At 45.8% G+C, this 26,685-nt stretch overlaps 1 protein-coding gene across 4 annotated transcripts in view; it reads left to right on the top strand.

The window, feature by feature from the left end:
* The window catches only part of sfmbt2 (Scm like with four mbt domains 2), a 121,855-nt gene extending 97,091 nt beyond the window's left edge, over positions 1-24,764 (top strand). For 3 of the 4 annotated variants that reach the window (XM_061983538.2, XM_061983539.2, XM_061983540.2), the window contains 13 exons: positions 4,968-5,069; positions 5,131-5,361; positions 5,444-5,570; positions 5,633-5,746; positions 5,820-5,862; positions 5,939-6,006; positions 9,019-9,152; positions 9,264-9,373; positions 17,560-17,735; positions 17,803-17,972; positions 18,043-18,297; positions 22,459-22,572; positions 23,620-24,764. In XM_061983538.2, the coding sequence (XP_061839522.1) occupies positions 4,968-5,069; positions 5,131-5,361; positions 5,444-5,570; positions 5,633-5,746; positions 5,820-5,862; positions 5,939-6,006; positions 9,019-9,152; positions 9,264-9,373; positions 17,560-17,735; positions 17,803-17,972; positions 18,043-18,297; positions 22,459-22,572; positions 23,620-23,760 (1,785 nt within the window). In that variant the 3' untranslated portion in view covers positions 23,761-24,764. The remainder of the gene's footprint in view (positions 1-4,967; positions 5,070-5,130; positions 5,362-5,443; positions 5,571-5,632; positions 5,747-5,819; positions 5,863-5,938; positions 6,007-9,018; positions 9,153-9,263; positions 9,374-17,559; positions 17,736-17,802; positions 17,973-18,042; positions 18,298-22,458; positions 22,573-23,619) is intronic. The other variant, XM_061983541.2, reaches the window with a different exon arrangement.
* Positions 24,765-26,685: the final 1,921 nt, after the last annotated feature.

Here is a 26,685-nt window from a genome sequence, read left to right as displayed (position 1 = left end):
ACAGTATGTGACGTATGTCGTGACAGTATGTGACGTATGACGTGACAGTATGTGACGTATGACGTGACAGTATGTGACGTATGACGTGACAGTATGTGACGTATGACGTGACAGTATGTGACGTATGACGTGACAGTATGTGACGTATGACGTGACAGTATGTGACGTATGACATGACAGTATGTGACGTATGTCGTGACAGTATGTGACGTGTGTAAGAAGGTGCGCTTGCTGTCTGTGAGAGGGAGACACAGGAAAGAGTGAAAAGAGCCTGTCGTGTAATGCCAGCAGCTAAAAGCAACTGCGTGAGAATTCACAGACCTGTGGATGTGTTGAAGGTGTGCTGGAAAATGCGGAACGGAAATTACGGAGCAGCAGAAAAGTGGAATGTATTATTTAAAACGGTGCGTTGGAAAACACGGACTGGAGTTTTTTTTTTTAAACTGGATCTGGATCGGCATTTTCCCATGCCTTGCCGATACGCAATTTTTGGCAAATATCGGCAGCTGATCCGATCCAAATATCGGATCGGGACATCCCTACGATATATATCTCCATATTTTGCCTTCGCATTGCATGAACACTTGATGCATATAATCAGCGGTATGATGATTACCGTATTTTCCGCACCATAAGCCGCCCTGGGTTATAAGCCGCGCCTTCAATGAACGGCATATTTCAAAACTTTGTCCACCTATAAGCCGCCCCGTGTTATAAGCCGCATCTAACTGCGCTAAAGGAATGTCAAAAAAACAGTCAGATAGGTCAGTCAAACTTTAATAATATATTAAAAACCAGCGTGATGTGGGCGCGCATGGAGTCGTATATCAACATGGACGGAGCTGCGTGAAAAAAAGCCACCCGGCCTCTTCGCGTAAACTTCCCTTAACCACTCGCTCATCTTTTCTTCATCCATCCCTTCGAGTTAGCTTTTATGATGACGCCGGCTGGAAAGGTCTCTTTTGGCAAGGTCTTCCTTTTGAATATCACCATGGGTGGAAGTTTCTGGCCATTAGCATGGCAAGCTAGAACCACAGTGAAGGATGACTTCTCATTCCCTGTGGTGCGAATATTCACCGTACGTGCTCCCGTTGTATCCACAGTGCGGTTCACAGGAATATCAAAAGTCAGTGGAACCTCGTCCATGTTGATAATGTTCTCTGGCCGGATCTTTTTTTCAGCTATCTTGTTTTTACAATATGCACGGAAAGTAGCCAGCTTTTCTTGAAAGTCTTTAGGCAGTTGCTGTGAAATAGTAGTCCGTGTGCGGATGGAGAGATTGCGTCTTTTCATGAACCGGAAACCTGTCGCTTAGTAGGAGCCATTTTGTGGTCTTTACAGATGTAAACACACAAAGGAAATGAAACGTAATATCCGCGCGCTTCTTCTTCTTCTACGGGGGCGGGTGGTTGCTTACAGTAGAAGAAGAAGCGCTTCCTCTTCTATGGGGGCGGGTGCTTACCTTGGCGGTTGCTTGCGTAGAAGAAGAAGCACTTCCTCTTCTACGGGGAAAAAAGATGGCGGCTGTTTACCGTAGTTGCGAGACCTAAACTTTATGAAAATGAATCTTAATATTAATCCATATATAAAGCGCACCGGGTTATAAGCCGCACTGTCAGCTTTTGAGTAAATTTGTGGTTTTTAGGTGCGGCTAATAGTGCGGAAAATACGGTATGTGTGTCTACATTAAAACATTCTTCTTCATACTGCATTTTTGTAGTTTTTATTTATTTATTTTTAAATATGTTAGCAACAGTTATTTTTTTTATATATTTAGTAGTGTTAAAGTTGTTTATACAGCCACCCTCAGTGTGACCTGTATGGCTGTTGACCAAGTATGCCTTGCATTCACTCATGTGCGTGTAAAGGCCGCATATAATTATGTGACTGGGCCGGCACGCTGTTTGTATGGAGGAAAAGCGGAGGTGACGACAGGTTGTAGAGGACGCTAAAGGCAAGTGCCTCTAAGGCACGCCCCCAATATTATTGTCCGGGTGGAAATCGGGAGAAATTCGTGAGAATGGTTGCCTCGGGAGATTTTCGGGAGGAGCACTGAAATTCGGGAGTCTCCAGGGGAAGTCGGGAGGTATGGCAAGTATGCCCTACGTCCGTGTTTTACCGGATATGTACCACTCCGTACAGCGGCGTTTTAAAAAGTCATTAATTTTACTTTTTGAAACCGATAGCGATAATTTCCAATATTACATTTTAAAGCATTTATCGGCATCAATCGCTCAATCGACACAGCCGGAGCTTTACGCTGTGTAGAGCGATATCGATCGCTCTGGCTGGGGGCGGCACAAAATTAGATGGAAGCGGCCGCCACTAGAGATGCGCGGTTTGCGGGCACAACCGCGGAGTCCGCGGATTATCCGCGGATCGGGCGGATGAAATAAAAAATAAAAAAGATTTTATCCGCGCGCGGGTCGGGTCGGGCGGATTAATTAAATTTTTTTATTTATTTATTTATTTATTTATTTTTTTGCGGGTGGCAGTTAAACCAATTGGTAAATATATATACATAGTTAAATGTTGTTACCCACATACGAAAAACGAGCAGGCACCTGCAGCATATGCCACAACAGAAGAAGAAAAAAGAAAAGAGATGGACACTTTTACGGAGCGGAGAAGGGACGCCTCGCCGGGGTCCGGGACCGAGGCCCCTTCCCCCGAGAGGGCCCCACCGGGAGCCGTAGCTGAGGCGATCCGCGAGAAGGGCCCGACGCACGTCCAGGGTCACCACCGCGCCCACCGCACCGACACCCCGCCTCGTCCGCCTTCGCCGCGGCCGGCGTCACGCGCAGCAGGTAAGCAGCTTACCTGCCCGCCACCCCCGTGGCCGGGGGCTCGTAACAGGGGTCACTCCGCGCGCTCCGCCCGCGCAGCTTACCTGCCCGCCACCCCTGTTGCCGGGGGCGCGTAACAGGGGTCACTCCGCGCGCAGTGCGCTCACGAAAGGGGTGGGGCTCACCCTGGTTTATATAGAGAGCAGGACGGTGGCCATGGAAGTCGGAACCCGCTAAGGAGTGTGTAACAACCCACCTGCCGAATCAACTAGCCCTGAAAATGGATGGCGCTGGAGCGTGGGCCCATACCTGGCCGTCGCCGGCAGCGAGACGCGCTTGGAGGTGCGCTCAGCGCGGCTCCCATATGATTGCGCACTGGTGTGCGTCTGGGTCGTGACAGCGTGGCACGCGAAAGTCTGTGCTGCATTGGATCAGTCTCCTTTCTTTAACAGGCAAAAGCTTTATAACCTCACCATACCTGCCAACTTGAAATCAGAAAAACCTAGTAGCCAGGGTCCAAGGGCCGCAGGCCCCGGTAGGTCCAGGACAAAGTCCTGGTGGAGGGTTCAGGGCTTCGCCCCCCGACGCAAAATGATTATTAGCATTCAGACAGGTTAAAATGTTGCTAAAACCATCACTTTTCTATCAGTCACAGTGACTTTTCAAAACAAAAATATTACAGCAAAAATCATATGGGTTGATTGACATGTTTATTCTGTAAGCTAACTTCAATAGTTTGAAATTATTTTGACAGTTAATGCCAGTTATCCTGTCAACCTTTCACAAGACTTCAATTTGTTCATTGAAAGTATAAACACTTTTTACAGTAAACAAATGGTAAAACAGTACTAAACAATTCCATTAAAAAAAAAATTGGTGTCATTATTAACTTTCTGTGCAAGCTTGTATAATCTACTGCCTTGTTCAATTGTAAAAAATATTCTGTGCCTAAAATTCACATTTCTATCACAATTATCATACTGTAAACATGGTAAGCTAACTTCATTAAAATTAATAGTCCTGTCAATAGCATGGAATTACAATTCAAATGTAGTTTTTTTGTAAGCCTTTCAAAAGAATTCAAAATATGAAAAATTAATGAAAATGAATTGAAGCCATCAGACACTTGAAAAGTGGCACATCACATCTCTAATGTAATCATTTGAACTTTTCAACAGAAATAGCACTGCAAAAATATTAAGGACATACTTCTGTATTTTGGTAGTTATGCTGTCAACATTTAACAAGATTTCTTCAACTTGGACTTGAAAGCATAAATAGTATAAACACTTTTAACAGTATGTCGTGCTGTGAAATACAGCCGACAGGATTGCGCACCAAACACGAAGCAAGGCCAAAGTGCATGCGGTGCAGGAGAACAAAGGACTTCTTTCATTTAAGGTTTGTGATAAACTCATTCGTTAAAAGGACTCTATAGTAATATAAAGCGAATTTTTCTGGACATTATCATGCAAGAAAAGTTTATTTTTGGGACCGCGATCACCGCGTAATGATTTTTAAAGGTTGCATTACAAACATTTAACTGTCCCATGTGATCAGCCAGTGCGATTGGAAGTCCATGCTCAATTATTGCCTCCGTAAATAAAACTTCGGCATTTATCACATCCAAATAATCTGTTTGGGCGACGAAAAACGTTGAAAGTGTTCCACTTGTATCGCTAGCAACGGCATTAGACTTGTTTTTTTGTCCCAAAGTGGTCTTTTACATCGCTAATTCCTCCGTGTCCGATCGAAAAATCTTGTCTGCACAAGGTGCAATTCGCGTAGTTTTCACCCTTTTTTTTTTTAAATTAATGAAAAACCGTATTTTTTATCACTGCAACCGTAACCCGGAATAGGTTGATGAAAACCGTACGAATTACGGGAAAACCGGAGTAGTTGGCAGGTGCCTCACTAATGCCTTGCATCGTCTATATTAGATATAACGGGCGGGTGCGGGCGGATGGCGGGCGGGTGCAGTTCTGATCAAACGTTACATCGGGTGGATGGCGGATGGTTGACGACTTTCTGATGCGGTTGCGGATGAAATATTTGCCTATCCGCGCATCTCTAGCCACCACGCAATTTTGAACGCAGGAAAAACCCTGTATATGATCTGGCTTTTTAGACATTTTGTGGATTTCCCTGTGTAAAAGTGATGTATGGTGTTGACTGCGTTAGGACCACGTGGATCTGCCCAAGCACGCCTTCAAACTGGGAATGAAGCTGGAGATGGTTTCTCCCTGGGACCACCGCCACATCTGCCCTGTGTCCGTCACCAAGGTGAGTGTGCCTCTCACAAGCAGACCTTGAAATAGACTTAAAGTGAGCTTTTTCTCTGCAGGTCTACAGCGAGAAGCACTTCCAGGTCACGCTGGACGACCTCACTGCGGGCGCCAAGGCGCGGTCGGTGTTGTGTCACGCTGACTCGCCGGGCATCGTGCCCATCCAGTGGTGCATGAAGAACGGCGTCAGCTTGGAGAGGCCGCGGGGATACGAGGGTCAGGACTTCGACTGGGCCGACTACCTCAAGCAGAGCGGGACTGAAGCGGCCCCCGACGCCTGCTTCCCCGATGTGAGGCGTCGGAATGCCGCCCTCGGATTCTTGTCCTCGGCGTATAAATAACCCCGCACTTCCTGTGTGTGTTTGTTTTTAGACCTGGCAGAAGCGGGTCTTCGCCAACGACATGTGGCTGGAGACGGCGAACCCCGAGCGGCCGGCTGAGATCTGCGTGGCCCAGATCACACAAGTCCGAGGACGCCTGCTGTGGCTCCGACTTGAAGGTCAAGAGAGCAAGGATAGGATGTGGTGTAGGACGTGTGTAACAATGTCAGACTTTGGTTAGGTGTGGCCAAGCAGTTCTCAGAGACCATCGTAGACGTTCAGTCTATGGACATCTTCCCTGTGGGCTGGTGTGAGGCTAATGCGTACCCTTTGACCCCTCCTCTCAAACCTGTTTGTATGTACACACACACACACCGGCTTAACTACAAGCCATGACGCTAAAGACATTCTTCTTCTACTTTCCACAGGTGGGAAGCAGAGGAAGATAGCGGTGGTTCAGCCAGAGAAACAGTAAGAATTGAAAAGAACGCTTGTTGTGTTCTAGAAGGTTCTTGTCTGTTTTACGTGTGCACCTTTTTTCCTCCAGATTGGCACCGTCTCACCGAATTCCGACTCCTCCTGTCAATCACTGCCAGTCTAATCCTAGCGATGCAGGTAAATTGATTGAATGCTAAAGAACAGTTCTATCATTCCACCTTCATTGACTATCAGTGTTTCCCACCTAGGCCTTTAGTGATGTCCGACTTCAATGATTACCTCTCAAAATGCCATCATTGATGTCACCACATGACCATTGCCGAAGAAATACTATACAGAAACACACTTTCGCAATACTGGACATTGAATCACCTCAACAGTGTACAAAACGGGCTATTTTCCGGCGCATTTAAAAATAAAACCTGCATCAGCAATTAAAACATATCTTGCCCCAAGTGGAGGAGTTCAAGTACCTCAGAGTCTTGTTCACGGAGTGAGGGAAGAGTGGATGGTGAGGTCGACAGGCGGATCGGTGCGGCGTCTTCAGTAATGCGGACGCTGTATCGATCCGTTGTGGTGAAGAAGGAGCTGAGCCGGAAGGCAAAGCTCTCAATTTAACGGTCGATCTACGTTCCCATCCTCACCTATGGTCATGAGCTTTGGGTTATGACCGAAAGGACAAGATCACGGGTACTGAAATGAGTTTCCTCCGCCGGGTGGCGGGGCTCTCCCTTAGAGATAGGGTGAGAAGCTCTGTCATCCGGGGGGAGCTCAAAGTAAAGCCGCTGCTCCTCCACATGGAGAGGAGCCAGATGAGGTGGTTCGGGCATCTGGTCAGGATGCCACCCGAACGCCTCCCTAGGGAGGTGTTTAGGGCACGTCCAACCGGTAGGAGGCCACGGGTAAGACCCAGGACACGTTGGTAAGACTGTCTCGGGAAAGCCTCTGGATCCCCCGGGAAGAGCTGGACGAAGTGGCTGGGGAGATGAGGAAAGTCTGGGCTTCCCTGCTTAGGCTGCTTCCCCCGCGACCCGACCTCGGATAAGCGGGAGAAGATGGATGGATGGATGGAAAATTGTACAAAATAAATGAAAGACTCAGTACAGTATCATAGGGAAATAAATAAAGCGAAAAAAAAAAGTGTGGACAACCGTTATAATAGATATAAATAATATTTATATTATAATTTTAATAAATATAAATAATTATTATATTTAAATATAATTAAGGCCCGCATGGCCCATTGCATAAGGACTCCCTGTGGGAGTCCTTATGCAATGGGACATAAGGACCTATTGAATTTGTAAGGTTTTATTCTTTCTTTATTATTATTCTTCCGCCGCCTTTTTGAGCACTAATTTGACCCACTTAACATGCTTCAAAACTCACCAACCCCAAAACTCAAAATTGCGCTCTAGCGCCCCCTAGGAAAAAAAAAAACTAGACTGCCTATATCTCCCACTAGGAATATCGGAGAAACATGAAACAAAAACCTCTATGTAGGTCTGACTTAGACCTAGTTTTCATAATTGTATATCATCGGGCAGAAATCAACAGGAAGTTGGCAATTCCCCCTTCAAGACAAAAAAGTACTAAAAACAGTCACTTTTGCCTCTTTGAGCTGTAATTTGACCCCCTTAACACGCTTCAAAACTCACCAAACTGAACGCACACATCAGGACTGGCAAAAATTGTGATCTAATAAAAAAAACTAACCCCAAATTTTAAAATTGCGCTCTAGAGCAATTTTTGAATAAAACAGAGAAAAAACTGCTCCTCGGGAGAAAACAATGACAAAACTGCCTGTAACTCCCACTGGGAAGGTCGGAGAGACATGAAACAAAATCCTCTCCATAGGTCTCACTTAGACCTACATTTCATAAATTGACAACCCCCAGCAAAAATCTACAAGAAGCTTGCTATTCCCCCTTCCACACAACATTTTTGTAAAAACCGGTCACCTTTCTTCAAACATTATCTCCTCTTAGCGTGTTTGTTGTTTCGGCTTCAAACTAACACAGGAGAGAGATTGAACCCTTTTGATTAAAAGTTATCGAAAGAGTTTTAATACCGGCTCCGGTTTTGATTTTATGACCCTTCAAAGAGCCGCTGCGCTGATGCTGCTGTTTTTTCAAGAAGGCTGCTTAAAAGCAGGAAGCACCAGCGTGCCCACACAATGCAGACAAGGTAGGTACACTAGACAAAAGTATTGGGAGAATTCGGACTAAAAGTAGACAAAAGTATTGGGACACTTATGACGAAAACTGAACAAAAGTATTGGGACACTTAGGACTAGCACCTGCCAAATATGCGGGCCCGACCAATGCTGCTTGCAGCTTTAATTAATAATTGTATTTTATTATAGTAAAATATAAATAATTCTGTATGAATATAAATTATATTTTATTATAATTATAATACATTTATATTTACATATAAATAATAATTCTATTTGATTATAAAATATAATTATATTTAAATATAAATAATAATTATTTTATTATAATTATAATAAATATAAATAATACATCTATTTTATTATAATGGTTGTCCACACATTTTTTTTATTACTTTATTTATTTTCCTATGATACTGTACTGAGTCTTTGATTTATTTTGTGCAATTTTCCATTCTGTATTATTTGTGCACCTTCATTTCTGAAGTTGTTTGTGATTTATTATGTCAATTGATTGACCACAGCTGTGACTATTTAAGTGCATCCCTTTGCAATGGCACAATTGCAGACCGACGAAGACATTTTCAAAACCGGTCTGTGTTTGGTAGCGCCTGCGCAGTTTGAATTAAAATTATTCGAAGGACACGCGTGTTGCCTGGCCTGGCTTTTTTCTTTATTCTCCAAACACGATGCCTGGCATTCACGCCAAAGAGTTCAATCGACCGGAGAATTTTGTTTCTCATGGTCCGAGAGTCTTTCATGTGCACATGGGCAAACGTTTTACTAAGAAATGGCTTCCGTTTGGCTGCAGACAGTGTTGTCCTTCTCCAGAGGAATGCAGAGTGACCAACAGGTTACTTGGTCACCTCTCTGATGAATGTAGCAATGTACACAGACTTCCTGGATAAAAAAAAAAAAACTAAGCTCCATCCAGAGATGCAAAATTTGCTCTGTGCATTAAAATGAATCTTTCTTGAAAAAGCATGGTTGAAATAAATATTTCTTCATGGCAGCTAATGGACGCTACTGCTGCTCCAAAGTCTTTGTCAACCACCGCTGCTTCTCAGGACCGTACCTCAACAAGGGGCGCATCACCGAGCTGCCCCAGGCGGTCGGACCCGGGAAATGCACGCTGGTCCTCAAAGAGGTGAGCCTCCTAGATTAGAGCTTGAGGGCGACTCGGTTTGGAGAAGTGATGACGTGTCATGCTGGAGGAAACTGGATTTCTCTGAAGATCCATTTTGTATAAACCCCACAGCTCCTCACCATGCTGATCAACGCCGCCTACAAGCCCGGCCGCGTCCTCAAGGAACTGCAGGATCTGCAGGAGCCCGGCTTGGACTGCCAGCAGGAGACCCTGAAAGCCAAGTGAGGACACCACAACATCCTTCCTGTGCAAAGTCACACATTTAGAATTTGGAAATTCCACCCGCAGGAAGTGGATTTCAAGTTCATTTTTAGTCAAGAGAAATTGCTTATAGCAGGGGTGTCAAATGTTGGCCCTCAGAGGGCCACTTCTAACAGTGAATGATATTATTACACAATTGCCTATGCATTTGATGATTTGTTTTTTTTTATATACAATGTAAAAAAAAAAATTTTTACAAACCCCATTTCCATATGAGTTGGGAAATTGTGTTAGATGTAAATATAAATGGAATACAATGACATACCTGCCAACTACTCCGGTTTTCCCGTAATTCGTACGGTTTTCATCAACCTATTCCGGGTTACGGTTGCAGTGATAAAAAATACGGTTTTTCATTAATTACATTTTTTTTTTTTTTTTAAGTTTTATTCACGAAATGGCGTAACAACAATGACAATCGACACTGCTTCCCGTAACTTCCTATCGAGCCATTCCGAATGCCATGTGCGAGGCTATTTATAGCACCGCTGCCAAGCACGAGGCACCAGTTGCCATTGTTTCCAAACGAGCGAACGATCATGGAATCAGCCGGAGAAAAATCGCAAACGAGTCTTAAACCGAAAAGAAAACTGCAGTCATTCCGTGAAGAATATTCAAAAGCCTATCCGGGAATAATTATCCCTTCCAAAAAGGGTGAAAACTACGCGAATTGCACCTTGTGCAGACAAGATTTTTCGATCGGACACGGAGGAATTAGCGATGTAAAAGACCACGTTGGGACAAAAAAACACAAGTCTAATGCCGTTGCTAGCGATACTAGTGGAAAACTTTCAACGTTTTTCATCGCCCAAACAGATTCTTTGGATGTGATAAATGCCGAAGTTTTATTTACAGAGGCAATAATTGAGCAAACAAAAAGGTAATGACACCAATGTTATCTATTGGAATTGTTTAGTACTGTTATACTGTTAAAAGTGTTTATACTATTTATGCTTTCAAGTCCAAGTTGAAGAAATCTTGTTAAATGTTGACAGCATAACTACCAAAATACAGAAGTATGTCCTCAATATTTTTGCAGTGCTATTTCTGTTGAAAAGTTCAAATGATTACATTAGAGATGTGATGTGCCACTTTTCAAGTGTCTGATGGCTTCAATTAATTTTCATTCATTTTTCATATTTTGAATTCTTTTGAAAGGCTTACAAAAAAACTACATTTGAATTGTAATTCCATGCTATTGACAGGACTATTAATTTTAATGAAGTTAGCTTACCATGTTTACAGTATGATCATTGTGATAGAAATGTGAATTTTAGGCACAGAATATTTTTTACAATTGAACAAGGCAGTAGATTATACAAGCTTGGACAGAAAGTTAATAATGACACCCATTTTTTTTTAATGGAATTGTTTAGTACTGTTTTACCATTTGTTTACTGTAAAAAGTGTTTATACTTTCAATGAACAAATTGAAGTCTTGTGAAAGGTTGACAGGATAACTGGCATTAACTGTCAAAATCATTTCAAACTATTGAAGTTATCTTACAGAATAAACATGTCAATCAACCCATATGATTTTTGCTGTAATATTTTTGTTTTGAAAAGTCACTGTGACTGATAGAAAAGTGATGGTTTTAGCAACATTTTAACCTGTCTGAATGCAATCAATCATTTTGCGTCGGGGGGCGAAGGAACCCCCCACCAGGACTTTGTCCTGGACCTAACGGGGCCTGCGGCCCCTGGACCCTGGCTACTAGGTTTTTCTGATTTCAAAAGTTGGCAGGTGTGCAATGATTTGCAAATCCTTTTCAACCCATATTCAGTTGAATATGCTACAAAGACAACATATTTGATGTTCAAACTGATAAACATTTTTTTTTTTTTTGCAAATAATCATTAACTTTAGAATTTGATGCCAGCAACACGTGACAAAGAAGTTGTGAAAGGTGGCAATAAATACTGATAAAGTCATCAAACACTTATTTGGAACATCCCACAGGTGTGCAGGCTAATTGGGAACAGGTGGGTGCCATGATTGGGTATAAAAGTAGATTCCATGAAATGCTCAGTCATTCCCAAACAAGGATGGGGCGAGGGTCACCACTTTGTCAACAAATGCCTGAGCAAATTGTTGAACAGTTTAAGAAAGACCTTTCTCAACCAGCTATTGCAAGGAATTTAGGGATTTCACCATCTACGCTCCGTAATATCATCAAAGGGTTCAGAGAATCTGGAGAAATCACTGCACGTAAGCAGCTAAGCCCGTGACCTTCCATCCCTCAGGCGGTACTGCATCGACAAGCGACATCAGTGTGTAAAGGATATCACCACATGGGCTCAGGAACACTTCAAAAACCCACTGTCAGTAACTACAGTTGGTCGCTACATCTGTAAGTGCAAGTTAAAACTCTCCTATGCAAGGCGAAAACCGTTTATCAACAACACCCAGAAACGCCGTCGGCTTCGCTGGGCCTGAGCTCATCTAAGATGGACTGATACAAAGTGGAAAAGTGTTCTGTGGTCTGACGAGTCCACGTTTCAAATTGTTTTTGGAAACTGTGGACGTCGTGAGGAAAAGAACCATCCGGATTGTTCTAGGCGCAAAGTGTAAAAGGCAGCATGTGTGATGGTATGGGGGTGTATTAGTGCCCAAGACATGGATAACTTACACATCTGTGAAGGCACCATTAATGCTGAAAGGTACATACAGGTTTTGGAGCAACATATGTTGCCATCCAAGCAACGTTATCATGGACGCCCCTGCTTATTTCAGCGAGACAATGCCAAGCCACGTGTTACATCAACGTGGCTTCGTAGTAAAAGAGTGCGGGTACTAGACTGGCCTGCCTGTAGTCCAGACCTGTCTCCCATTGAAAATGTGTGGCGCATTATGAAGCCTAAAATAGCACAACGGAGACCCCCGGACTGTTGAACAACTTAAGCTGTACATCAAGCAAGAATGGGAAAGAATTCCACCTGAGAAGCATAAAAAATGTGCTCTCTGAGCTGCCACCTTAACGTGGTAGAGGAGTTTGCGTGTCCCAATGATCCTAGGAGCTATGTTGTCTGGGGGCTTCCATGCCCCCTGGTAGGGTCTCCCAAGACAAACAGGTCCTAGGTGAGGGATCAGACAAAGAGCAGCTCGAAGACTTCTATGGAAATGCAAGAACCGAGACTCAGATTTCCCTCGCCCGGACGCGGGTCACCGGGGCCCCCCTCCGGAGCCAGGCCCGGAGTTGGGGCACGATGGCGAGCGCCTGGTGGCCGGGCCTGTCCCCATGGGGCCCGGCCGGGCACAGCCCGAAGAGGCAACGTGGGTCCCCCCTCCAATGGGCTCACCACCCATAGCAGGGGCCATAGAGGTCGGGTGCAATGTGAGCTGGGCGGTAGCCGAAGGCAGGGCACTTGGCGGTCCGATCCTCGGCTACAGAAGCTAGCTCTTGGGACGTGGAACGTCACCTCGCTGGGGGGGAAGGAGCCTGAGCTAGTGCGCGAGGTAGAGAAGTTCCGGTTGGATATAGTCGGACTCACCTCGACGCACAGCAAGGGCTCTGGAACCAGTTCTCTCGAGAGGGGCTGGACTCTCTTCCACTCTGGCGTTGCCAGCAGTGAGAGGCGACGGGCTGGGGTGGCAATTCTTGTTGCCCCCCGGCTCAGAGCCTGCATGTTGGAGTTCAACCCGGTGGACGAGAGGGTAGCTTCCCTCCGCCTTCGGGTGGGGGGACGGGTCCTGACTGTTGTTTGCGCTTACGCGCCAAACAGCAGCTCAGAGTACCCACCCTTTTTGGATTCACTCGAGGGAGTACTTGAGAGTGCTCCCCCGGGTGATTCCCTCGTTCTACTGGGGGACTTCAACGCTCATGTTGGCAACGACAGTGAAACCTGGAGAGGTGTGATTGGGAAGAATGGCCGCCCGGATCTGAACCCAAGTGGTGTTTTGTTATTGGACTTTTGTGCCCGTCACGGATTGTCCATAACGAACACCATGTTCAAGCATAAGGGTGTCCATATGTGCACTTGGCACCAGGACACCCTAGGCCGCAGTTCCATGATCGACTTTGTAGTTGTGTCATCGGATTTGCGGCCTTATGTTTTGGACACTCGGGTGAAGAGAGGGGCGGAGCTTTCTACCGATCACCACCTGGTGGTGAGTTGGCTGCGATGGTGGGGGAGGATGCCGGACAGACCTGGCAGGCCCAAACGCATTGTGAGGGTTTGCTGGGAACGTCTGGCAGAGTCTCCTGTCAGAGAGAGTTTCAATTCCCACCTCCGGAAGAACTTTGAACATGTCACGAGGGAGGTGCTGGACATTGAGTCCGAGTGGACCATGTTCCGCACCTCTATTGTCGAGGCGGCTGATTGGAGCTGTGGCCGCAAGGTAGTTGGTGCCTGTCGTGGCGGTAATCCTAGAACCCGTTGGTGGACACCGGCGGTGAGGGATGCCGTCAAGCTGAAGAAGGAGTCCTATCGGGTTCTTTTGGCTCATGGGACTCCTGAGGCAGCGGACAGGTACCGACAGGCCAAGCGGTGTGCGGCTTCAGCGGTCGCGGAGGCAAAAACTCGGACATGGGAGGAGTTCGGGGAAGCCATGGAAAACGACTTCCGGACGGCTTCGAAGCGATTCTGGACCACCATCCACCGCCTCAGGAAGGGGAAGCAGTGCACTACCAACACCGTGTATGGTGCGGATGGTGTTCTGCTGACCTCGACTGCGGAAGTTGTGGATCGGTGGAGGGAATACTTCGAAGACCTCCCCAATCCCACCAACACGTCTTCCTATGAGGAAGCAGTGCCTGAGGAATCTGTGGTGGGCTCTCCTATTTCTGGGGCTGAGGTTGCTGAGGTAGTTAAAAAGCTCCTCGGTGGCAAGGCCCCGGGGGTGGATGAGATCCGCCCGGAGTTCCTTAAGGCTCTGGATGCTGTAGGGCTGTCTTGGTTGACAAGACTCTGCAGCATCGCGTGGACATCGGGGGCAGTACCTCTGGATTGGCAGACCGGGGTGGTGGTTCCTCTCTTTAAAAAGGGGAACCGGAGGGTGTGTTCTAACTATCGTGGGATCACACTCCTCAGCCTTCCCGGTAAGGTCTATTCAGGTGTACTGGAGAGGAGGCTACGCCGGATAGTCGAACCTCGGATTCAGGAGGAACAGTGTGGTTTTCGTCCTGGTCGTGGAACTGTGGACCAGCTCTATACTCTCGGCAGGGTCCTTGAGGGTGCATGGGAGTTTGCCCAACCAGTCTACATGTGCTTTGTGGACTTGGAGAAGGCATTCGACCGTGTCCCTCGGGAAGTCCTGTGGGGAGTGCTCAGAGAGTATGGGGTATCGGACTGTCTGATTGTGGCGGTCCGCTCCCTGTATGATCAGTGTCAGAGCTTGGTCCGCATTGCCGGCAGTAAGTCGGACACGTTTCCAGTGAGGGTTGGACTCCGCCAAGGCTGCCCTTTGTCACCCATTCTGTTCTGAACTTTTATGGACAGAATTTCTAGGCGCAGTCAAGGCGTTGAGGGGATTCGGTTTGGTGGCTGCAGGATTAGGTCTCTGCTTTTTGCAGATGATGTGGTCCTGATGGCTTCATCTGGCCAGGATCTTCAGCTCTCACTGGATCGGTTCGCAGCTGAGTGTGAAGCGACTGGGATGAGAATCAGCACCTCCAAGTCCGAGTCCATGGTTCTCGCCCGGAAAAGGGTGGAGTGCCATCTCCGGGTTGGGGAGGAGATCTTGCCCCAAGTGGAGGAGTTCAAGTACCTCGGAGTCTTGTTCACGAGTGAGGGAAGAGTGGATCGTGAGATCGACAGGCGGATCGGTGCGGCGTCTTCAGTAATGCGGACGCTGTATCGATCCGTTGTGGTGAAGAAGGAGCTGAGCCGGAAGGCAAAGCTCTCAATTTACCGGTCGATCTACGTTCCCATCCTCACCTATGGTCATGAGCTTTGGGTTATGACCGAAAGGACAAGATCACGGGTACAAGCGGCCCAAATGAGTTTCCTCCGCCGGGTGGCGGGGCTCTCCCTTAGAGATAGGGTGAGAAGCTCTGTCATCCGGGGGGAGCTCAAAGTAAAGCCGCTGCTCCTCCGCATCGAGAGGAGCCAGATGAGGTGGTTCGGGCATCTGGTCAGGATGCCACCCGAGCGCCTCCCTAAGGAGGTGTTTAGGGCATGTCCGACCGGTAGGAGGCCACGAGGAAGACCCAGGACACGTTGGGAAGACTATGTCTCCCGGCTGGCCTGGGAACGCCTCGGGATCCCCCGGGAGGAGCTGGACGAAGTGGCTGGGGAGAGGGAAGTCTGGGCTTCCCTGCTTAGGCTGCTGCCCCCGCGACCCGACCTCGGATAAGCGGAAGAAGATGGATGGATGGATGGATGGATGGAAAATAGCACAACGGAGACCCCCGGACTGTTGAACAACTTAAGCTGTACATCAAGCAAGAATGGGAAAGAATTCCACCTGAGAAGCATAAAAAATGTGTCTCCTCAGTTCCAAAACGTTTACTGAGTGTTGTTAAAAGGAAAGGCCATGTAACACAGTGGTGAACATGCCCTTTCCCAACTACTTTGGCACGTGTTGCAGCCATGAAATTCTAAGTTAATTATTATTTGCAAAAAAAAAAATAAAGTTTATCAGTTTGAACATCAAATATGTTGCATGTGTGATGGTTTGAGGGTGTATTAGTGCCCAAGACATGGGTAACTTACACATCTGTGAAGGCACCATTAATGCTGAAAGGTACATACAGCTTTTGGAGCAACATATGGACGTTACCATGGACGCCCCTGCTTATTTCAGCGAGACAATGCCAAGCCATGTGTTACAACAGCGTGGCTTCGTAGTAAAAGAGTGCGGGTACTAGACTGGCCCGCCTGCAGTCCAGACCTGTCTCCCATTGAAAATGTGTGGCGCATTATGAAGCCTAAAATAGCACAACGGAGACCCCCGGACTGTTGAACAACTTAAGCTGTACATCAAGCAAGAATGGGAAAGAATTTAACCTGAAAAGCTTTAAAAATGTGTCTCCTCAGGTCCCAAACGTTTACAGAGTGTTGTTAAAAGGAAAGGCCATGTAACACAGTGGTGAAAATGCCTCTTTTGCAATGTGTTGCTGCCATCAAATTCTAAGTTTCTCAGTGGGAACATGAAGTATCTTGTCTTTGCAGTCTATTCAATTGAATATAAGTTGAAAAGGATTTGTTGTATTCTCTTTTTATTGACCATTTACACAACCTGACAACTTCACTGCTTTTGAGTTTTGTCTGATTTTGGGATTGGCCAAAATGATCAATTACAATTTCAATACTATTAAATCCCATCCATGGAATTTAATGAGGTTTGCGGAGATATTGAGAAATGAATGTAGAGATTCAGAATCAGAATCAGAATCAGCTTTATTGTCATTACGCAAGGTAACGAGATTGAGGCCATGCCATACAGTGCGATGTGTGCATGCTAGAAAAACAATGTGAAAATATATAAAAATATAAAAAATGTAGAAGTGCAATGAATATGGTGTGAAATGAATATATACATGAAAAAACAAAACAAAAACAGGGTGGTTGGTGGAATGGGTTATTGCACCGAAGAGAAGGCAGTTATGAGGGACAATGGGGCAGTCCGTTCAGGATGGTTATGGCCCTGGGGAAGAAGCTGTTCTTTAGCCTGTTTGTTTTGGTTTTAATGCACCTGTAGCGCTTCCCAGAGGGCAGCAGGTGGAACAGGTCAGAGCCAGGGTGGGTGCTGTCCTTGATGATGGCACTGGCTCTGTTGAGGCAGCGGGAGGTGTAGATGTCCGTCAGAGAGGGGAGAGGGCGGCCGATGATCTTCTGAGCCGTCTTGACCACTCTTTGCAGCCTCTCCCTGTCTGCTGCAGTGCAGCTGCCGTACCATACCGTAATACAGTAGGTCAGCAGGCTCTCGATGGACGAGCGGTAGAAGGTCAGCAGCAGGTCAGGCTTCAGGTTGTACTTCCCGAGGACTCTAAGGAAGTGTAGCCGCTGCTGAGCGTTCTTGATGATTGATGTGGTGTTGACTGTCCAGGAGAAGTCATTAGAGATGTGGACTCCAAGGTACCTGAAGGTGTGGACCCTCTCTACACGCTCGCCGTTGATGTAGAGGGGGGCAGGGTCGGTGCTGCTCCTCCTGAAGTCGACGATGATCTCTCTGGTCACTAACGTTGATGTTTGATGTCTGCAGATACAAAGGGAAAACGTACCGCGCCAGCATCACAATCGTCCGCCTGGCTGAGCTCATCCCGGACTTCTGCCGCAAAGTCTGCATGAAGCTGCAGTGCTGCCCCAACCTCATCAGCCCCGTCCTGGTCCTGGAAAAGTGCCCCGAGAGCTGCTTCGTCCAGACCAAAACCAAATACAGTCAGTCTCTGCCGCCAGCGCCACCGACTCTTCCTCGTCATCGTCTGATTGGTGGCCGTGTGGACAGCTTGTTACTACAGGAAGAAGAGGAAGCTGTCCAAGCTGCTGGGAGACCAGGACACGGCGGCGGGAGAGGGCGTCAAACCCAAACGGCGCCGGAAGAAGAGGAAGAGCATCTTCGTGCAGAAGAAGAGGCGCTCGTCGGCGGTGGACTTCACTCCTGCCGACTCGCCTCAGGTTTGACTCTCTTCGCCTTCCCGTGACCTTCAAAACAACCAATTGATGGAATCATCTTGTCCTGGCTCAGGAAAGCGATGAGGATGACGAGGCGTCGCGGTCGGGGAGCGAGGCCACCAGCTCGGAGCCGCGTGACGACCTGACGGACGCCTCCTCTGTGGAGGCGCCAGGCAGCCGCCCACGTCGCTCCTCGGCGCCACGCCAGACCGAGCAGCCGGCTGTGGACGACGATGTCGCCAGCGGCCAGGAGGCGACGGAGGGACGCCGCAGGTCAGCACGGCGCCTCCTCAGCAAGTATCAGACAATCAAAGGAGAAGACGTGCAGGTGAGATTCTAGCAGAATGAAAAACTTATCAAGTCTTTGCTTGACAAGCATGATGCTTCTCACATCTTTGCTTGACAAGCATGATGCTTCTCACATCTTTGGTTGACAAGCATGATGCTTCTCACATCTTTGGTTGACAAGCATGATGCTTCTCGCATCTTTGGTTGACAAGCATGATGCTTCTCACATCTTTGCTTGACAAGCATGATGCTTCTCGCATCTTTGGTTGACAAGCATGATGCTTCTCACATCTTTGGTTGACGAGCATGATGCTTCTCACATCTTTGCTTGACAAGCATGATGCTTCTCACATCTTTGGTTGACGAGCATGATGCTTCTCACATCTTTGCTTGACAAGCATGATGCTTCTCGCATCTTTAGTTGACAAGCAGGATGCTTCTCGCATCTTTGCTTGACAAGCATGATGCTTCTCGCATCTTTGGTTGACAAGCATGATGCTTCTCACATCTTTGCTTGACAAGCATGATGCTTCTCGCATCTTTGGTTGACAAGCATGATGCTTCTCACATCTTTGGTTGACGAGCATGATGCTTCTCACATCTTTGCTTGACAAGCATGATGCTTCTCACATCTTTGGTTGACGAGCATGATGCTTCTCACATCTTTGCTTGACAAGCATGATGCTTCTCGCATCTTTAGTTGATAAGCAGGATGCTTCTCGCATCTTTGCTTGACAAGCATGATGCTTCTCACATCTTTGGTTGACAAGCATGATGCTTCTCGCATCTTTGCTTGACAAGCATGATGCTTCTCACATCTTTGGTTGACAAGCATGATGCTTCTCACATCTTTGCTTGACAAGCATGATGCTTCTCGCATCTTTGGTTGACAAGCATGATGCTTCTCACATCTTTGGTTGACGAGCATGATGCTTCTCACATCTTTGCTTGACAAGCATGATGCTTCTCGCATCTTTGCTTGACAAGCATGATGCTTCTCGCATCTTTGGTTGACAAGCAGGATGCTTCTCGCATCTTTGGTTGACAAGCAGGATGCTTCTCGCATCTTTGGTTGACAAGCATGATGCTTCTCGCATCTTTGCTTGACAAGCATGATGCTTCTCACATCTTTGCTTGACAAGCATGATGCTTCTCACATCTTTGCTTGACAAGCATGATGCTTCTCACATCTTTGCTTGACAAGCATGATGCTTCTCACATCTTTGCTTGACAAGCATGATGCTTCTCGCATCTTTGGTTGACAAGCATGATGCTTCTCACATCTTTGGTTGACGAGCATGATGCTTCTCACATCTTTGCTTGACAAGCATGATGCTTCTCACATCTTTGGTTGACGAGCATGATGCTTCTCACATCTTTGCTTGACAAGCATGATGCTTCTCGCATCTTTAGTTGACAAGCAGGATGCTTCTCGCATCTTTGCTTGACAAGCATGATGCTTCTCGCATCTTTGGTTGACAAGCATGATGCTTCTCACATCTTTGCTTGACAAGCATGATGCTTCTCACATCTTTGGTTGACGAGCATGATGCTTCTCACATCTTTGCTTGACAAGCATGATGCTTCTCGCATCTTTGCTTGACAAGCATGATGCTTCTCGCATCTTTGCTTGACAAGCATGATGCTTCTCGCATCTTTGGTTGACAAGCAGGATGCTTCTCGCATCTTTGGTTGACAAGCATGATGCTTCTCGCATCTTTGCTTGACAAGCATGATGCTTCTCACATCTTTGCTTGACAAGCATGATGCTTCTCACATCTTTGGTTGACAAGCATGATGCTTCTCACATCTTTGCTTGACAAGCATGATGCTTCTCGCATCTTTGGTTGACAAGCATGATGCTTCTCACATCTTTGGTTGACGAGCATGATGCTTCTCACATCTTTGCTTGACAAGCATGATGCTTCTCACATCTTTGGTTGACGAGCATGATGCTTCTCACATCTTTGCTTGACAAGCATGATGCTTCTCGCATCTTTGGTTGACAAGCAGGATGCTTCTCGCATCTTTAGTTGACAAGCAGGATGCTTCTCGCATCTTTGCTTGACAAGCATGATGCTTCTTGCATCTTTGCTTGACAAGCATGATGCTTCTCACATCTTTGGTTGACAAGCATGATGCTTCTCACATCTTTGCTTGACAAGCATAATGCTTCTCACATCTTTGGTTGACAAGCATGATGCTTCTCACATCTTTGCTTGACAAGCATGATGCTTCTCGCATCTTTGGTTGACAAGCATGATGCTTCTCACATCTTTGGTTGACGAGCATGATGCTTCTCACATCTTTGCTTGACAAGCATGATGCTTCTCGCATCTTTGCTTGACAAGCATGATGCTTCTCGCATCTTTGGTTGACAAGCATGATGCTTCTCGCATCTTTGGTTGACAAGCATGATGCTTCTCGCATCTTTGCTTGACAAGCATGATGCTTCTCACATCTTTGGTTGACAAGCATGATGCTTCTCGCATCTTTGCTTGACAAGCATGATGCTTCTCACATCTTTGGTTGACAAGCATGATGCTTCTCGCATCTTTGCTTGACAAGCATGATGCTTCTCGCATCTTTGGTTGACAAGCATGATGCTTCTCGCATCTTTGGTTGACAAGCATGATGCTTCTCGCATCTTTGCTTGACAAGCATGATGCTTCTCGCATCTTTGCTTGACAAGCATGATGCTTCTCACATCTTTGCTTGACAAGCATGATGCTTCTCACATCTTTGCTTGACAAGCATGATGCTTCTCGCATCTTTGCTTGACAAGCATGATGCTTCTCACATCTTTGGTTGACAAGCATGATGCTTCTCACATCTTTGCTTGACAAGCATGATGCTTCTCGCATCTTTGGTTGACAAGCATGATGCTTCTCGCATCTTTGGTTGACAAGCATGATGCTTCTCGCATCTTTGGTTGACAAGCATGATGCTTCTCGCATCTTTGGTTGACAAGCATGATGCTTCTCGCATCTTTGGTTGACAAGCATGATGCTTCTCGCATCTTTGGTTGACAAGCATGATGCTTCTCGCATCTTTGGTTGACAAGCATGATGCTTCTCGCATCTTTGGTTGACAAGCATGATGCTTCTCGCATCTTTGGTTGACAAGCATGATGCTTCTCACATCTTTGCTTGACAAGCATGATGCTTCTCGCATCTTTGGTTGACAAGCATGATGCTTCTCGCATCTTTGGTTGACAAGCATGATGCTTCTCACATCTTTGGTTGACAAGCATGATGCTTCTCACATCTTTGCTTGACAAGCATGATGCTTCTCGCATCTTTGGTTGACAAGCATGATGCTTCTCGCATCTTTGGTTGACAAGCATGATGCTTCTCGCATCTTTGGTTGACAAGCATGATGCTTCTCGCATCTTTGGTTGACAAGCATGATGCTTCTCGCATCTTTGGTTGACAAGCATGATGCTTCTCGCATCTTTGGTTGACAAGCATGATGCTTCTCGCATCTTTGGTTGACAAGCATGATGCTTCTCACATCTTTGGTTGACAAGCATGATGCTTCTCGCATCTTTGCTTGACAAGCATGATGCTTCTCACATCTTTGGTTGACAAGCATGATGCTTCTCGCATCTTTGCTTGACAAGCATGATGCTTCTCGCATCTTTGGTTGACAAGCATGATGCTTCTCGCATCATTGGTTGACAAGCATGATGCTTCTCGCATCATTGGTTGACAAGCATGATGCTTCTCGCATCATTGGTTGACAAGCATGATGCTTCTCGCATCATTGGTTGACAAGCATGATGCTTCTCACATCTTTGCTTGACAAGCATGATGCTTCTCGCATCTTTGCTTGACAAGCATGATGCTTCTCACATCTTTGCTTGACAAGCATGATGCTTCTCGCATCTTTGCTTGACAAGCATGATGCTTCTCGCATCTTTGGTTGACAAGCATGATGCTTCTCACATCTTTGCTTGACAAGCATGATGCTTCTCACATCTTTGGTTGACAAGCATGATGCTTCTCACATCTTTGCTTGACAAGCATGATGCTTCTCACATCTTTGGTTGACAAGCATGATGCTTCTCACATCTTTGGTTGACAAGCATGATGCTTCTCACATCTTTGCTTGACAAGCATGATGCTTCTCACATCTTTGGTTGACAAGCATGATGCTTCTCACATCTTTGCTTGACAAGCATGATGCTTCTCACATTCAGGAGGAGGAGCAGCTGCTTCTGGACAAAAACCCTCTAGAGTGGAGCGTCCAGGAAGTGGTCCTCTTCATCAGTTCTACGGACTGTGCCTCGCTCGCTAGCATCTTTCAGGAGCAGGCGAGTCTTCATTCTTTGTGTCGGCTCCATCCACAACTGTGTTTATTCCTTGTGTCGGCTCCGTCCACAACTGTGTTTATTCCTTGTGTCGGCTCCGTCCACAACTGTGTTTATTCCTTGTCTGCTCCGTCCACAACTGTGTTCATTAGTTGTCTGCTCCGTCCACAACTGTGTTCATTAGTTGTGTCTGCTCCGTCCACAACTGTGTTCATTAGTTGTGTCTGCTCCGTCCACAACTGTGTTCATTAGTTGTTGGCTCCGTCCACAACTGTGTTCATTCCTTGTGTCGAGTCCGTCCACAACTGTGTTCATTAGTTGTGTCTGCTCCGTCCACAACTGTGTTCATTCCTTGTGTCGAGTCCGTCCACAACTGTGTTCATTAGTTGTGTCGGCTGCGTCCACAACTGTGTTCATTAGTTGTGTCGGCTCCGTCCACAACTGTGTTCATTAGTTGTGTCGGCTCCGTCCACAACTGTGTTCATTAGTTGTGTCGGCTCCGTCCACAACTGTGTTCATTCCTTGTGTCGGCTGCGTCCACAACTGTGTTCATTAGTTGTGTCGGCTCCGTCCACAACTGTGTTCATTAGTTGTGTCGGCTCCGTCCACAACTGTGTTCATTAGTTGTGTCGGCTCCGTCCACAACTGTGTTCATTAGTTGTGTCGGCTCCGTCCACAACTGTGTTCATTCCTTGTGTCGGCTGCGTCCACAACTGTGTTCATTAGTTGTGTCGGCTCCGTCCACAACTGTGTTCATTAGTTGTGTCGGCTGCGTCCACAACTGTGTTCATTCCTTGTGTCGGCTGCGTCCACAACTGTGTTCATTAGTTGTGTCTGCTCCGTCCACAACTGTGTTCATTTCTTATGTCGGCTCCGTCCACAACTGTGTTCATTAGTTGTGTTTGCTCCGTCCACAACTGTGTTCATTCCTTGTGTCTGCTCCGTCCACAACTGTGTTCATTCCTTGTGTCGGCTCCGTCCACAACTGTGTTCATTAGTTGTGTTTGCTCCGTCCACAAGGGTGTGGGCTCATGCTGTGTGGTGTTGCAGGACATCGATGGTCAGGCCATGCTGCTGCTGACTCTCCCCACGGTGCAGGAGTGCATGGAGCTGAAGCTGGGCCCCGCCATCAAGCTGTGCCACCACATCGAGAGAGTCAAGCTGGCCTTCTACAGACACTACACCAACTGATGCGCCCCCTGGTGGACACACCTTCCAATCTTCTACAGACACTACGCCAACTGATGCGCCCCCTGGTGGAAACACCTTCCAATCTTCTACAGACACTACGCCAACTGATGCGCCCCCTGGTGGAAACACCTTCCAATCTTCTACAGACACTACACCAACTGATGCGCCCCCTGGTGGACACACCGTCCCTTCTCAGGAAGTTGCCAGATGTTTTCCCAAGCTGCAACAGAAAGAAGAACAAAAGCATTTTCTCCAGTGACTGTCAGCGTGATGCTACCTCTGTCAGCGTGATGCTACCACTGTCAGCGTGATGCTACCGCTGTCGGCGTGATGCTACCACTGTCAGCGTGATGCTACCACTGTCAGCGTGATGCTACCGCTGTCAGCGTGATGCTACCGCTGTCAGCGTGATGCTACCACTGTCAGCGTGATGCTACCACTGTCAGCGTGATGCTACCACTGTCAGCGTGATGCTACCACTGTCGGCGTGATGCTACCACTGTCGGCGTGACGCTACCGCTGTCGGCGTGATGCTACCACTGTCAGCGTGATGCTACCACTGTCAGCGTGATGCTACCACTGTCGGCGTGACGCTACCGCTGTCGGCGTGATGCTACCACTGTCAGCGTGATGCTACCACACCCTCAGAGCAACAATTAAGTTACACCTTTTTCCATTGTTGACATGCTGTGATAGAGGAGCACTCATTTAAACCCACAATGGACTCATCATGAATATATTTCTAGTATTTATTTCCAAGCTCCCTTGTTCACAAATGTGACTTTTATCTATTTTTAATCATTTCTTTGACTGTGTGTGTGTGTGTGTGTGTGTGTGTGTGTGTGTGTGTGTGTGTGTGTGTGTGTGTGTGTGTGTGTGTGTGTGTGTGTGTGTGTGTGTGTGTGTGTGTGTGTGTGTGTGTGTCTTGCTCTTGAACTCCCACCTGCTGTTTTTGTCTTCATCATCTATGCAATGTTTTTGAGAAGCAAGAAAATAAATTTCTATTCAGGAAGTGTTCCTCTTCATCACTTCTACACACTCTGCCTCTTTCAGGAGCAGGCCAGTCTTCATTCCTTGTGTCGGCTCCGTCCACAGCTGTGTTCATTTCTTATGTCTGCTCCGTCCACAACTGTGTTCATTTCTTATGTCGGCTCCATCCACAACTGTGTTCATTAGTTGTGTCTGCTCCGTCCACAACTGTGTTCATTCCTTGTGTCGGCTCCGTCCACAACTGTGTTCATTCCTTGTGTCAGCTCCGTCCACAACTGTGTTCATTCCTTGTGTCGGCTCCGTCCACAACTGTGTTCATTAGTTGTGGCCAGAAAATCCATTTCTATTCATTTTGTATGCTGTTGAATTGTAACTTTTTTGAATTGAGACACTAGCTGGAGTTGTTGCCTGGCAACCTCGTCAGACCTCAACTGGCCAATCAGCCCGTGGCCCAAACAACTTTTATGGTCGTGAGTTGGACAAGTTTCAGCAGGTTTACTTTCAATTTGTTTTCATTTTTAGCGGCAGATGACATTTTAATTGGCTAATAACTACAAGATGACATTTTAATTGGCTAATAACTACAAGATGACATTTTAATTGGCTAATAACTACAAGATGACATTTGAATTGGCTATTAACTACAAGATGACATTTTAATTGGCTAATAACTACAAGATGACATTTTAATTGGCTAATAACTACAAGATGACATTTTAATTGGCTAATAACTACAAGATGACATTTTAATTGGCTATTAACTACAAGATGACATTTTAATTGGCTAATAACTACAAGATGACATTTTAATTGGCTAATAACTACAAGATGACATTTTAATTGGCTAATAACTACAAGATGACATTTTAATTGGCTAATAACTACAAGATGACATTTTAATTGGCTATTAACTACAAGATGACATTTTAATTGGCTAATAACTACAAGATGACATTTTAATTGGCTAATAACTACAAGATGACATTTTAATTGGCTAATAACTACAAGATGACATTTTAATTGGCTAATAACTACAAGATGACATTTTAATTGGCCAATAACTAGAAGATGACATTTTAATTGGCTAATAACTACAAGATGACATTTTAATTGGCTAATAACTACAAGATGACATTTTAATTGGCTAATAACTAGAAGATGACATTTTAATTGGCTAATAACTAGAAGATGACATTTTAATTGGCTAATAACTACAAGATGACATTTTAATTGGCTAATAACTACAAGATGACATTTTAATTGGCTAATAACTAGAAGATGACATTTTAATTGGCTAATAACTACAAGATGACATTTTAATTGGCTAATAACTACAAGATGACATTTTAATTGGCTAATAACTACAATTAATTGGCTAATAACTACAGCCTCGTGTGTAGCTTAGTAGCTCACAGCTGATTAGCATGTCCTCGCTACTGCTGCATATTTACACAAATATATATAATAACAGCTGAAATAGCACATTTGAAAAGGAACAAGATGATTGAAGTGGATATAAAGTGTGAAATGGCATATTTGAAAAAGAACAAAGAAGATAGAAGTGGATAAAAACTGCGTGGAAAGGTAAGTGAATGAAAGTTAGCATCGATGTAGCCGGTTGCTAGCTAGCAACAAACTTCTAAAACATTGACTTCTTATGTCTTAGTAACTATATATTCTTTATAAATATATTTAATTAACTATATATTCTTTATAAATATATTTGTGTGATGGGACAGAGTTTATGCTAATATTGGTGAATTATTTCGGTCATATAATCAAAGGTTTTGTGTGAGCAGTTTTAAGAGTACAATGATACATATTTAACAATCATACATATTTAACAATCATACACAATGATGCATATTTAACAATCATACACAATGATACATATTTAACAATCCTACACAATGATACATATTTAACAATCATACA

The sequence above is a fragment of the Nerophis lumbriciformis genome, linkage group LG25, assembly GCF_033978685.3.
Source record: "Nerophis lumbriciformis linkage group LG25, RoL_Nlum_v2.1, whole genome shotgun sequence".
Taxonomy (NCBI): domain Eukaryota; kingdom Metazoa; phylum Chordata; class Actinopteri; order Syngnathiformes; family Syngnathidae; genus Nerophis; species Nerophis lumbriciformis.
This window is presented reverse-complemented; position numbering and strand designations above follow the sequence as displayed.